Source organism: Capricornis sumatraensis, chromosome X, assembly GCF_032405125.1.
Source record: "Capricornis sumatraensis isolate serow.1 chromosome X, serow.2, whole genome shotgun sequence".
In the NCBI taxonomy this organism is placed as follows: domain Eukaryota; kingdom Metazoa; phylum Chordata; class Mammalia; order Artiodactyla; family Bovidae; genus Capricornis; species Capricornis sumatraensis.
The window spans coordinates 106,946,427-106,960,909 of NC_091092.1; the positions used below are offsets into that span (position 1 = coordinate 106,946,427).

General features: G+C 40.8%; 1 protein-coding gene across 1 annotated transcript; it reads left to right on the forward strand.

Moving 5' to 3' along the window:
- Nucleotides 1-9,424: 9,424 nt before the first annotated feature.
- LOC138071839 (melanoma-associated antigen B10-like) lies at nucleotides 9,425-14,056 on the forward strand. Its single transcript, XM_068963233.1, has 2 exons — nucleotides 9,425-10,328; nucleotides 13,947-14,056. The coding sequence occupies exons 1-2, from the start codon at nucleotides 9,425-9,427 to the stop codon at nucleotides 14,054-14,056; spliced, it is 1,014 nt and encodes a 337-aa protein (XP_068819334.1).
- The last annotated feature ends 427 nt before the right edge of the window (nucleotides 14,057-14,483 follow it).

A 14,483-nucleotide genomic window follows, 5' to 3' on the forward strand; every position in this document is an offset into this window, starting at 1 on the left:
GGAAAAAGTAAATAACATACAAGAACAGATCTGTAATATAAACAGAAAGATAGAAACTCTAAGAAAAACAAATTCCAGATATCAAAAAACACAGAAACAGAAATTAAAAATGCCTCCAACTACCTCATTAGTAGATTCCACATGTTTGAAGAAAAAAATTGAAGATGGGTCAATAGGAAGTTCTCAAAGTAAAATGCAAAGAAAATAAATATTTTTCTAAAAAAGAATGTATACATGTGTATAACTGAGTCACTGTGCTATACGGCGGAAATTGGCAAAACACTGTAAATCAACTATATTTCAATTTATTTTTAAAAAATAAAGTAAAAAATTAAAAAACAAAAACAAAAACAGAATAACCAAGAACGGTGGGGCAATATAAAAAAGTAACATATGTGTAATTAGAGTACCAGAAGGAGTAGAAAGACAAAATGGAGCAAAAGAAATATTTGAAGTAATAATTACTCAGAACTTTTTAAAATGAATGACAGATAATGACAGATAAATTATAGATCTGGGAATCTCAGAGAACACTAAGCAAGATAAATACAAGAAAAGAAGCTACACTTAGACATATCATATTCAATCTGCACATTAAAAAAGAATGAATTTGAAAAAAAGGAAAATAAAGTATCTTATTTATAAAGAAATAAAGACAAGACTTACAGTGGAATTCTTGTCAGAAAACATGTAAGCAAGAAGAGAGGGCTGTGAAATATTGAAAAGTGATGAAAAGTGATGAAAGTATCCTTCAAAAGTAAAGGAAAAATAAAGACTTTCTCAGAGAGAAAAAAATGTGGCAAATCATTGCCAGTAGACCTGCCCTGTCAATAATATTCAGAGATCTTTATGTATAAGAAAAAGTATATCTGATATATACCTGTATATTTTTATCAGAAGATTCGATTTTCACTGAAAAAAAGCATCTGAGAAGAAATAAATGAAGATAAAATATTTTCCTTTTCTTAATTTAATTTCCTTTTCTGAGTCTAAAATATCCTTTCTTTAACTACCTTATGACCCAGCAATCCCACTGCTGGGTATACACACCGAGGAAACCAGAATTGAAAGAGACACATGTACCCCAATGTTCATCGCAGCACTGTTTATAATAGCCAGGACATGGAAACAACCTAGATGTCCATCAGCAGATGAATGGATAAGGAAGCTTTGGTACATATACACGATGGAGTATTACTCAGCCGTTAAAAAGAATTCATTTGAATCAGTTCTGATGAGATGGATGAAACTGGAACCGATTATACAGAGTGAAGTAAGCCAGAAAGAAAAACACCAATACAGTATACTAACACATATATATGGAATTTAGAAAGATGGCAATGACGACCCTGTATGCAAGACAGGAAAAAAGACACAGCTGTGTATAACGGACTTTTGGACTCAGAGAGAGAGGGAGAGGGCGGGATGATTTGGGAGAATGGCATTCTATCATGCATACTATCATGTAAGAATTGAATCGCCAGTCTATGTCTGACGCAGGATACAGCATGATTGGGGCTGGTGCATGGGGATCACCCACAGAGATGTTATGGGGAGGGAGGTGGGAGGGGATTTCATGTTTGGGAACACATGTAAGAATTATAGATTTTAAAATTTAATAAAAAAAAAAAATAAATAAATAAAAAAAAAAAAAAAAAAAAGAATTAATAATAACAATGTATGGGGGAGGGGGCTTCCTTGGTGGCAGACTGGATAAGAATCTGCCTGCCAATGCAGTCAACACAGGTTCAATCCCTGGTCTAGGAAGATCCCACATGCCACAGAGCAACTAACCCTGTGAGCCACAACTACTGAGCCTGTAAGCTATCAATACTGAAGCCTGTGCTCTAGAGTCTGTGCTCCAGGACAAGAGAAGCCACTGCATTGAGAAGCACCCACACCACAAGAAAGAGTAGCCCCTGCTCATTGTGACTAGAGAAAGTCCACACAAAAGCTGATCTGGTACAGTCAAAAATTAAAAAAATTTTTTTTTTAATATTTAAAAAAATAAATGAATGACTACTTAAAAAAACAAATGAATAAATGACTACTTTAAAAATGTATGGAGTGACTATATCATATAGGTAAGTGAAACAATACATGCAAGGTCACAGGGAAAGCAGGCAGGATTTGAGAATATTGTTATAAGGTACCTGTGCTACATGTAAAACAGTATAGTGTTATCTGAAGGTGAACTTAGACTAATTAGAAAGATGTGTATTTTAAATCCTAGAGCAAGCACTGAAAAATTTTTTAAATAAATATAAATAATAGGCTGAGACAGGATATAAAATAGAACCAAATACAATGCTCAGTTAAAATCAGAGAAGGCAGAAAATGACGAGGAAGAAAGAAATAGGAAATATAACACATAGAAATCAGTCACATGGGTGGTAAATATTAATCTAGCTATATAAATAAACACTTTACATGTGAATAGTCTAAACATCCCAACTAAAATATAGAGATTCTCAGAATGGATAGAAAAAACTAGACCAACTTTCCTTAGAAGGTAGTGGTTTAAGGGAAGAAATGAGTGTCTTGCTGCCCAAGAGGAGAATTGCCGAAAAGGGATCAACAACAGAAACAGAACAAAAAGAGGACAGAAATGAAGATTCAGAGCCTATAACTTCTAAGCCTCTTCAACAAGTACACCTGATCTGAGAAGAAAACCTTGGGAAAGAACAAATACAGTGAATGGCAGCAAGTTACCTGTTATTTCCAGACCAAAATCTGTGCCCTCATCACAGCCAAGTGACAAGAGTGCAGACAGAGGAACTAGACTATGACAGCCTGAAGCAGGACTTTTTTCTATTTTTTAGGTCACGCCACGCAGCATGTTTAACTTATATGCAGAGTACCTGCTTATTTAACTTACATCCAGTGTACATTATGAGAAATGCTGGGCTGGATGAACCACAAGCTGGAATCAAGATTGCTGGCAGAAATATCAATAACCTCAGATACACAGATGACACCACGCATATGGCAGAAAGCGAAGAGGAACTAAACAGCTTCCTGATGAAAATGAAAGAGGATGAAAAAGCTGGCTTAAAATTCAACATTCATAAAACTAAGATCATGACATCGTCCCATCACTTCATGGCAAATAGATGGGGAAACAATGGAAACAGTGATAGACTTTATTTTCTCGGGCTTCAAAATCACTGCAGATGGCGACTGCAGTCATAAATTTTTTTAAAAGACACTTGCTCCTTGGAAGAAAAGCTGTGACCCCCCCTAGACAGCATGTTAAAAAGCAGAGACATTATTTGCCAACAAATGTCCATCCAGTCAAAGCTATGGTTTTCCTAGTAGTCATGTATGCATGTGAGAATTGGACCATAAAGAAAGCTGAGAGCTCAATAATTGATGCTTTCGAACTGTGGTGTTGGAGAAGACTCTTGAGAGTCTCTTAGACTACAAGGAGATCAAAGCAATCAATCCTAAAGGAAATCAGTCCTGAATATTCATTGGAAGGACTGATGTTGAAACTGAAACTCCAATACTTTGGCCACTTGATGTGAAGAACTGACTCATTTGGGAAGACCCTGATGCTGGGAAAGATTGAAGGTGGGAGGAACAGCGGACGACAGAGGATGAGACGGTTGGATGGCATCACTGACTCAATGGACATGAGTTTGAGTGAACTCCAGGAGTTGGTGATGGACAGGGAGGCCTGAATTGCTGCAGTCCATGAGGTCACAAAGAGCTGGACACGACTGTGTGACTGAACTGAACTGAATGCAGCATGTGGATCTTAGCTCCCCAACCAAGGATTGAACCTATGGTCCCTGCACTGAGAGCACAGAGTCTTAATCATTGGACCACCAGGTAAGTTTAGGACATTGTAGATGAAATGAGAAAAGAATTAACTAACCTAAAAGAAGAGCTTATTGATTCAGACAGGCAGGAACTGAACAAGTCAAATACAACATAGAGCAACAAACTAAGGAGCGATAGGACTTTAATCTGGAGAAAGAGAAAAAAAAAAACACCTACAAAGAATAACTGTTAACGTAACAAAACCCTTACATTTTGTGAGCTATAAGAAGAAAATGGAGATAGTTGGAAGGAGGAAAAAACCAACATAATTTGAAAACCTTCTGACATTACTATCCTTCAGACATTACTCTTACTTCGGACATTACTTCTGGTGATAAGCTATTTCCCTCCCAGTTTGCTGCTTTTCTCTTCACAACAGGATGGAAGAGAGTTGTACAGAAATTCCTGTATCACTTATGAAGAAAATACTAAACCTGTTAGGCAAGATATTGTGCACTGAAATATTTTCTTGTCAATAGAAAAATCACACATTTTCCACTACCCGTTGCAAAAATAAAGAAAAGATAGGTTGGAGAAGACAGAGGATGAGATAGTTAGATGGCATCACCAACTCAATGGACATGGGTTTGGGTGGACTCTGGGAGTTGGTCATGGACAGGGAGGCCTGGTGTGCTGTGGTTCATGGAGTCACAAAGAATCGGACACGACTGAACAACTGAACTGAACTGAAGAGACTCTCAAGAGTCTTTAAAGAGTTATTAATTAAATAAAAATGAAAACACACCTTAGCAAAATCTGTGGGCTACAACTGAACAATGCATAGGGAAATTTATAACTTAAAATGCATGCATAAGCACAGAAAAGAGACCTAAATTAAATACCTAGGCTTCCACCTTAGGAAACAAGAGGAAAAAAGAACAAATTAAAACTTTAAAATATTTTATTTTATTTTAAGGTATAATTAACAATTTTGTGTTAGTTTCAGCTGTAAAGCAAATTAAACTTAAAGCAAGGATAAGAATTGTGCAATAAAAATTAGAGCAGAAATCAGCAAAATTCAAAAAAGGAAAACAATAGAGAAAAAATATCAATGAAACTGAAGGCTGATTCTTTTTTAAAAATCAATAAAATTGATAAGAAAACAGACAAATCTCAATTGAGGGACATTATAAAAATTACTTGAGAAGGTACTCCTCAAAACTGTCAAGTTTGTCAAAAATAAGAAAAGTCTGAGAAACTATCACAGCCAATGAAGACCTTGAGGAGACATGATCTAACACTGCTCTCCTGGAAGGCACTCAGGAGTTTATCAAAGAACATTAGATAAAAACTAGGGAAATCTGGAAAAAGTACAGAGTATAGAAAATAATGTATTAATACTGGTTCTTTAATTGTGACAAACATAGCCTACTAATGGAAGATATTAACAAAAGAGGAAGTGGATATAGTATATGTATATGGAAAATCTCTATACTATCATCACAACTTTTCTGTAGATCTAAAGCTTTTACACACAAATAAAAATTACAGAATTAAGAGAATAAAATAGTATTTATTATTCCAAATCCACGTGTTACATTTATACAAAATGCTTCTATTTCAACTTTTGACTTAACATATATCATGGGCATTGACAATTATGCTTACTATAGCATTAAAATACCCTACATTAGTATAATTCAGAATTTTACCCATTTTAGAATACTTTTGCTTTAAGATGAGACATAGTATAGATGCAAATGCTACATGAAATAAAGATGGAATCTTTAAAATTCCAGATGACATTAGTTCTACATTCTCAACCACTAATCACTCTCTAAAACCCCAAATATACAGGAAACAGAAAACATTTTATATTAGTGATATAGTACATGAGAGTTGACAAAAAGGATAAAATGAAGACATAAGTTGATTCTGGGACTTCCCTGGCCATCCAGTGGTTAGAATTCTGCCTTGTAATGCAGGGTCTGTGGTTTTGATCCTTGGTCAGGAACTAAGATCCCACATGCCGTGGGCACCACAACTACTGAACCCATGTCCTGAAATGAAAGATCCCATAACTAAGTTGCAGCTAAGACCCAACACAGCCAAATAAATAAAATGCTTTAAAAACTTGATTCTGTCTTACTCTGATATCCCAGCCTCAAAAAAGGAAACAAAATACATCCAAAGAGCTCTAAAATGATTCCAAGGCAAGATGGACTAGGTGATGAAACTGCTTCACAGCATAATCTCTCAAATGGCAAATAGAAAACCCGTCCTTGGACTTTGTGCTTGAGACTTTAAGCTTTTGCCTAAGTGTCACAGTATGCTGGTTGGCATTTAATCATTGTGATTGACAGGGCTTCATGTAGCTGACCTCATATATCAAGAATAGGAAATACAGAGGTTAAGTCTATAAAAGACAGAGAGGTAGAGTACAGAAATAGTTAATCTTTTAATTTTATTGTTTCTCGTTTCTCATGGCCCAAGGAAAGGCTACTAATTCTCATGAGCAATACTTAGAACACCAATTATATATCTCAATATGCGTGCCACTTCAAGACAATATTTTCAGACAAAAATGCATTAGAGTTTTAATTACAAGCTTAGTCATTTTAGTTTTCTTAATAAAGAAAAATGCTAAATCTATATAAAGGTCTTGTACAGTCTGGAAATATAGACAAATATATAAAATGTTATCAAGAACATGGTCAATCTGCAAAATAGTAATAAAATTATCTGAATTTCCTGACTTTAGGGCCACTCTGAAGACTGATATTGCATATGCTTCAAGATGCATTACTAATTGGGGGTAGAGTTGAAAAATAATATGTATTTTATTGTTCCATTTTTGTAAGTCATGAGCACATTTCCATCCATTCAGAATAAACTCATAATAAGGTTATATGGTAGTGGGGATAAGGGAGGGGATTCTCAAGGGAGCATTTTGTTATGACTGCATATTTGGAATTCTTACAGTGAGAAAACAGTCATAGAGGACTTCAGTGTTTTCAAAAGATTAGAACAAATCACTTGAAAAACACTTCACTCCCCACTCTGAAGCCCCAAGTCATTTTGAGTACAAGGATGGAAACAGCGGATGTCACTGTGATTCCTCCTTGTGGCACAAACCGTGTGATCCTTGACAAATCACCTCCCCCCAACGGCAACCCTGTGCTCCAGGCTCTACATCCAAAGAATGACAATTTGTCAGGTTCCTACTTCACTATTTCAATTATTTATCAAATGATTAGAGGTCAAATAAGAACTTATATCCACCTAGTGGGCCTATGCTGGCTCTTACAACTGTTCATTTCATTATGAAATTAAGTGACACAATGCTTCCAAGGGATATGGCCAAAATTTCCTTTAAAAATGTGTCTACATGAGTCTCCACCCTGTAAATCTTTTGGAACAGGATATTCCCAAGTGTTTAAGTCTGGCTGAAGAGACCTCTGATAGGAAGGGATGTGTGGGTTCTCTAACAGTCCAGCAGCTCCTCTAGACACACACATACCTTGCGCTGCAGCCTCCCCAACTAAAATCTAGCCTGGGACTCAGATTTCAATCTCTATGAGAGTTCCAGTTTGACAGATGTGCACAGACTGATAACTCCCTTCATTAGTAAGAAATATTAATCAAGGATCAGTTAATTAATCAAAAGGACTGTGGCTGACAGAAGGATCCTGAATGAGGGCTGAATGTGGCCACTCATCCCAGAAGAAAGAGGGCCTCACGGAGCCAAGTCCCAGCTGATAGCCCTGGGAAGCTCCCAGTAGGGGTGGCCAGATGGTACAACCCCTGACCTCCTGCTGCTGCTGCTGCTAAGTCGCTTCAGTCATGTCCGACCCTGTGCAACCGCATAGACAGCAGCCCACCAGGCTCCGCTGTCCATGGGATTCTCCAGGCAAGAACACTGGAGTGGGTTGCCATTTCCTTCTCCAATGTATGAAAGTGAAAAGTGAAAGTGAAGTCGCTCAGTCGTGTCCGACTCCTAGCGACCCCATGGACTGCAGCCTACCAGGCTCCTCCGTCCACGGGAGTCTCCAGGCAAGAGGACTGGAGTGGGCTGCCATCACCTTCTCCATCCTGTAAGGCAGGTGAGGACATTAAGTGAGAATAGACAGGTGGGGTGGGGTCTCACGTAGCCCCCCGCTCATTAGTCTGCTCAGGGATACGCCACATATGCGTGGCCGGAAGTCACGCCCCTAACTTCCCCCTCTGGAAGTGAGACTGGTGAGGGCACCATCTGAGGATAGAGGTCACAAATCAAGAGAGACAAGTTCCGGTTCTGCGAAGAGTCCAGGTAAAGATTCTGGATGGGGACTGCGGGGCCGCCTGCCCAGGGAGGAAGGGCCCCCCACAAAGCCCTGCCCCTGCCCCCTAGCCCGGAGAGCTCTGGAATAACTGTCCGAATGAGGCACCCACTGATTTGTTCCGGGGGTGGGTATGGGGAGGGTGGTCTCAGGGAAAGAGGACTTTGCTCTAGGGCGGAGTCCTAGGCCTGCAAGGGGTGTAGGTGAGGACTTGTGAGTAAGACCTGAGGGTATCACCCCTCTCAGAAAAGAGAAACGGCCACACCCTGGCTGTAGGCGTTGGAAAGCCCTAAGGAGGTAGATAGAAGCTGTGCCGCTGAGGTCCTCTTTGGGAGCCTCAGGCCTGTTAGAGACCTGTCCATAGGTCACCAGAGGGAAGATTCCCGGGCTCTGTAGGTGTCCCGGTGAGGCTCTTCACTGAGAAATTATGGGACCACTTATCCAAAAATGGACAGGATCCATGAGAGCCCCGTCCCTGCTCTCATCTCTAGGAAACCCCAGAATACCTTTTAGACTGAGGTGCCCTTTGACTTTCACTCCTGGTGATATAGGGAGGTGAGACATGTCCCAAGGGAGCCTGGCCTCAGGAAAACAGAGGGGAAGTGACCTAGGGCCTTCTAGAGATCAAGGTGAGGGCCCTCTGAGAACTGAGGGAACTACCCACCCCAGCATCCTCCCCCGCATCCCCATCCCAGTTGTTAGACCCAGGCAGCTCTCAATAAATCTATTACACTCAGGCATCCTCAGACTTCCTACTCGGGGTTCTCAGGGAAGTAACTACCCTACTCTGAGGATGGGGGCGGGTGGCCCTAGTTCAGGAGGAGGAAAGGTTCCAATCAATGCATTGACTCAAGGTGAAGACCCTTAATGAAGGCTGAGCAGATAACACACCTTTGAACACAAGGGACCCCACATGCCTCAACCTTGCCCTGCTTTCAGTCTGAGAGGGCCAGCTGCATCCTGAGGAATTTTTCCATTCCTCCTTCAGGTTATTGTGGAACAGGTGGTATAGGACAGAAGTCCTGTGAGGCCCCCTAGAGCACTGTCTTTGGGGAAGACCTGTGGAGGTAGCCTCCATGAGAGCTGTGATGGCAAAGTTTACCAGCTGAGACCAGTCATACCCTCCCCCTCTCCCTTAAACTGTGGGCCCTCTTAACCCACTCTCTTGATGACACTCCTGTCAGCTGCCACCTATGGCTGATAATAAGGAGAGTCCATGCTTCCCACATGAGCAATACTTTTAGGCACACAGGGAGACCCAGGGCCTGGCAGGTGCACGGGTAACACAAGCTGAGAATGAGGCTTCCTCTTCCTCCTCCTCTTCTCTGATACCCTGCCCCATGAAGGACAGTTCTATTTCTGGGACACCCAGTTCTTCCCAGTGTTCTCAGAGTGCCTCCTTCTCCTCCACTGTCACCACAGGCACCTCATTAAGCAGATCAACAGAGGGTTCCAGCATCCAGGAAGAGATGGAAAAATCAGATGGGGGTTCCACTAGCCAAGAAGAGATGGAACAATCAAGCACTTTGCAATCCTTGCCAGACCTTGAGAACTTGCACATAGACCTTCTAGATGAAAAGGTGGAACTGCTAATCAGTTTCCTGCTGCAAAAATATCAAATGAGAGAGCCGGTCACAAAGGCAGACATGATTGGTAATGTTGTCAAAGAGTACAAGGATGACTTCCTTGAGATTCTCAGGAGTGCCTCTGAGCGCATGGAGCTGGTCTTTGGCCTTGATGTGAAGGAAGTAGATCCCATCAGCCATAGCTATACCCTTGCTAACAAGCTGGATCTCACCTACAACGGAATGCTGAGTGATCAACAGGGCATGCCCAAGACTGGCCTCCTGATAATTATCTTGGGAGTGGTCTTCATGAAGGGGAACTGTGCCACTGAGGAGGAAGTCTGGAAAGTGCTGAATATGATGGATATATATTCTTGGAGGAAGCATTTCATCTTTGGGGAACCGAGAAGGCTCATCACCAGTGATTTGGTGAAGGAAAGGTATCTGGAGTACCACCAGCAGGTGCCCACTAGTGATCCCCCTCGCTATGAATTCCTGTGGGGTCCTAGAGCCCATGCTGAAGTCAGCAAGATGAAATTGCTGGAGTTTTTGGCTAAGATCCATGGGACCAACCCCAAGAGCTTCCCATCTCAGTACGAGGAGGCTTTGAGAGATGAGGAAGAGCGAGCCCAAGCCAGAATTGAAGCTGCGGCCGGCACAAGTGCCATGGCCAGTGCAAGTTCTGGTTTCTCCTATCCTTACTGAAGACTGAGGCAGACTGTTCTTAAAAAGGGGATGTCAATGTTTGAAAACAATGGAAGGCTGGAGTGGGATTAGGGGAAAAAGTATATAACACCTGTGTATTCTTATATTTCACTGTGTTGGAAATTTACCTCTTTTTGGCATCTTTCAATTTTTTTTCTTTTAACGAGGATTTATGAGCATAAGAATGTAAGTTTATGAATGACATTGTTTACACATCTATTACTGTTCCTCAGATTTAAGAGTAAGAGATTTGTTATTCTGTAGTAAATGGAAACCAGGAATTTCCTTGGCAATTTCTGAGAATGCAGCAGTAAGATAGTTGGAGTCAATAAATAGCAATAAAAAGTAAAAAATGGTCAATTCCTGGCTTGTTTTGTTCTGTTAATGTGTTCTACAAAAAAATTAAATACATATATTTGGATTTGCTTAGCTCATTCAAGATGTAGAAGGAACATTAACTCCAAACATTAATTGGGCGGCTACTCTTCAAAAGGCACCACACTAGTCCTGAGGACATTAGGATAAGTAAGACCCAATCCCCATCCATAGTATTTTAGCATATAGGAGCAGCAGTTACATAAAGATGATGGTGGCTATTCTCTAAGACCTAAAGGACAAGGGAAAATGAGTGAGAAGACGGAGGATCCATATGACAGAAGTCAGTTTAAATGACCTGAGACGAGGCATACTGGGGCCTTGAGAAACCATAAGTCCTTCAGTGGAAGGTTCAGTGAAGCTGAGTTGTGGGCAAGGTGAGGCATGGGAGTGGTGAGCAGGAGCCAGACTCTCCAGTGTATCTGAGTCTGAAGCTAATAACCTGAAACTTACTGCACTGAACATAGTATTATGGTAAGCCAAAGAAATCTGTACTTTGGGCAGGAATGGAACTTGCCCTGTGCTCATGTAGCAGTGCACCTGAACACAGTACACAAGCTAGTTGTTTTATGTACACTGTCGTCAAGGAGTTTCTGAGAAACAGAGTGATGTTCCCTTAAAGTGCCACCAGCTATTGGGATAGCACTGTTTTTGCTGCTTTTAGAGAGCCAGAACTGACTCCATTCAAAGGACATTTTAATGAGATTATCTTGAGTGTAATTTATAAACCTCTGTGTGAGATCTTTTTGCCTTTTCATACTGTTTATGGGGTTCAAGACTCTGATGCTGGAAATGATTGAAGGCAGGAGGAGAAGGGGACAACAGAGGATGAAATGGTTGGATGGCATCACCGACTCAATGGACATGAGTTTGAGTGAACTCCAGGAGATAGTGAAGGACAGGGAAGCCTGGCATGCTGCAGTCCATGGGGTCTCAGAGTTGGACACGACTAAGCAAGTGAACAACAGAAATGTGAGATCTAGATTTTTGGTAAGTGAAGTGAAGTCGCTCAGTCGTGCCCGACTCTTTTCGACCCCATGGACTGTAGCCTACCAGGCTCCTAAGTCCATGGGATTTTCCAGGCAAGAGTCCTGGAGTGGGTTGCCATTTCCTTCTCCAGGGGATCTTCCCAACCCACGTATCGAACCCAGGTCTCCCACATTGTAGGCAGACACTTTACCATCTGAGCTACCAGGGAAGATTTTTGGTAGGGGCAAAGTAAATGAAAATAAGGGTGGTTTGGGTAGAAGGGCAGCTGAATGGGAATGGAAGGAGTGCTCCTCTACACAACTTCTAGGGGCTTTGAGGTGCATTTAGTTTAACAAAACTCCAAAACAGAAATAATATATGCTCTAAAGGGGAAAACTGATTTAGGTTTTCTTGCTAATAACCATTTTTAACTGACTTGGTATACCATGTCCTAGAGTATTGCATTTTCCCTAACATCTTCTCAACAGTATTGTAAAGTAAAATAAAGTAAAACAATAAGAAAAAATTTAAAAAAATAAACTAATAAATAAATAAATAAATAAATAAATCCCAATAAAGAGGGTGTTAGGGTCTGAGGTCAAGATAATAGTAATAACTGCTAATCATTAAAGACCCAGTGTACTAAAGACAGTGCATTAGTTGTTTTACATTCAGCACATGGATTTCAACAGCCCTACAACACAGGGCTTATCAGTCCCATTTCACAGATGAAGAAACTAAGGCTCACAGAGCTTGGCAATATGCCCAAGTTTGTATGGCAGAGTTGTATGTGGTAGAATTGGGATAAGACCCCTGATTGGAGAGTGTCTGTTGCCCACCTGAGGCCCACTCCTCCCAGCTGTAGATCTTTGGTTTCTTAATTGCTCTGGACACTGAGTCCTGCTCCCAGTGGAACAGACAGCCCAGAATCATCTGCCCTCATCCTGATGGAATATTCCAACTCCCTGTAGTCATCTCTTGATGGATCCTTATCATGGGATCCCTCTGAGAGCAACAGCCCTTACTCTGTAGAGTTCACATTGGACAGTGAATTTTAGAAATGTGATCGTCCTCCATCGGCATCTTTATCACACTCGAGGCATTTTCCAAATACACTGGATAGTAGAATATGACTAGGCACAGAACCTACTGGTTTCCACCATGTAACTCTGAAGTTAGAAAGGGGTTTTTCAAATCAGCCTTAACTCAGATGGTAAAGAATCTGCCTGCAATGCAGGAGACCCAGATTTAATCCCTGGCTCATGAAGATCCCCTGGAGAAGGAAATGACTACCCACTCCAGTATTCTTACCTGGGGAATTCCATAGATAGAGGAGCCTGGCAAGCTATAGTCCATGGGATCACAAAGAGTTGGACACGACTGAGCAACAAATACTTGATATCTGAATTAGGAGTTTACTAGTGTCTTCTTTGAAACTGGACATATGTATTTATATGTGAGAATACTTATGTGGTCAAAAATCAAATCCTCTTCCACAAATGGTAGATAAGGAAACACCATGGAAATCACTGTATAAGCAAACATCTAGAGAAGCTGAATTCCTACAAATTCTGCAGTACTTGTAGAAGGTGGAAAATGGTTCCTTGGCAGTCATGCTAGCTTTAATTTTAAAAGAAAGAAAAATAATTCACCATCCTTCCACTGCCTTTTATCTTTGGACACTCCTCAGAAGAACATGCTAGTTTTCAGGTTGTCTAATGGCACCTGTACATTTTCATTTCACAGATGAAAATGTTCCATTATTTTCAGTCAGGTGACATGTAGGAGGGGCTCCCAAGTTAAGATATTGAACATGCACCAAAAAGAAAGAAGAAAATGCTCAGGCTACTGAGATGATAGAGGTTCTTTCAAAGAGCGGTGTAGAGAGGTACTACTGAGTGAAGAAGGGTGAACCTTTCATACTGATATTTTTCAGGCCCCTTTTGAAAATGAAATGACATCCTTTATTAGCACCTATCACATCTTAGGCTCTTGAAAAAGCTGGTTAATTGCAAGGTGAATTTGTACTTCTCAGAAACTTCAAGAAACAAAGAGGGTTGCTGTCATAACAAATTATATAATAGTTGCTCTGTATTGAACACAGATTGTCTAACAGTTTGTGGGAGAGACTACAAATGTTCACCCATATCCTGGCTTCCTCTACTTCCTAGATTCCTGGAAATACTACACTGCCAAGTACATGCATAGCTAGAAAGGATTGTGTGAGTAGCCCTTGCCACTGAAATAGAAGCTAAAGTAATGACATTTGTCAGTTCCAGGCTAAGACACACGAGAACCAGTTTGACACTTGCATGCTTTTTCATCTATTTGGCAGCAAACATGGAGAACCTGTCTTGAGATGGACATACAAGAGCTGGAAGCCTGGAACTCTACTTCAACTGACAGCAGGGAGTCCCTGCCAACCTCATCCACTTTATGTGCAGTAAATGCTTCTTGTTTTAAGCCTTTCCGTTTCAGATTAAGTGAGTTTTATCTCAGTGAATCACAGCTACTAGTTCTGCTGTTGTCTGTTAGTCGCTCAGTCATGTCCGACCCTTTTCAACCCTATGGACTGTAGCCCGCCAGGCTCCTCTCTGCATGAGATTTTTCAGGCAAGAATACTAGAGTGGGTAGTCATTCCCTTCTCCAGAGGATCTTCCTGACCCTGGGATCGAACCTGGGTCTCCTGCATTGCAGATAGATTATTTACCATCTGAACCACCAGGGTAGCACAGTTCTGTTGTCAGACTTATTTAAATATTCCAATTACTAAGGTAAAAGTACA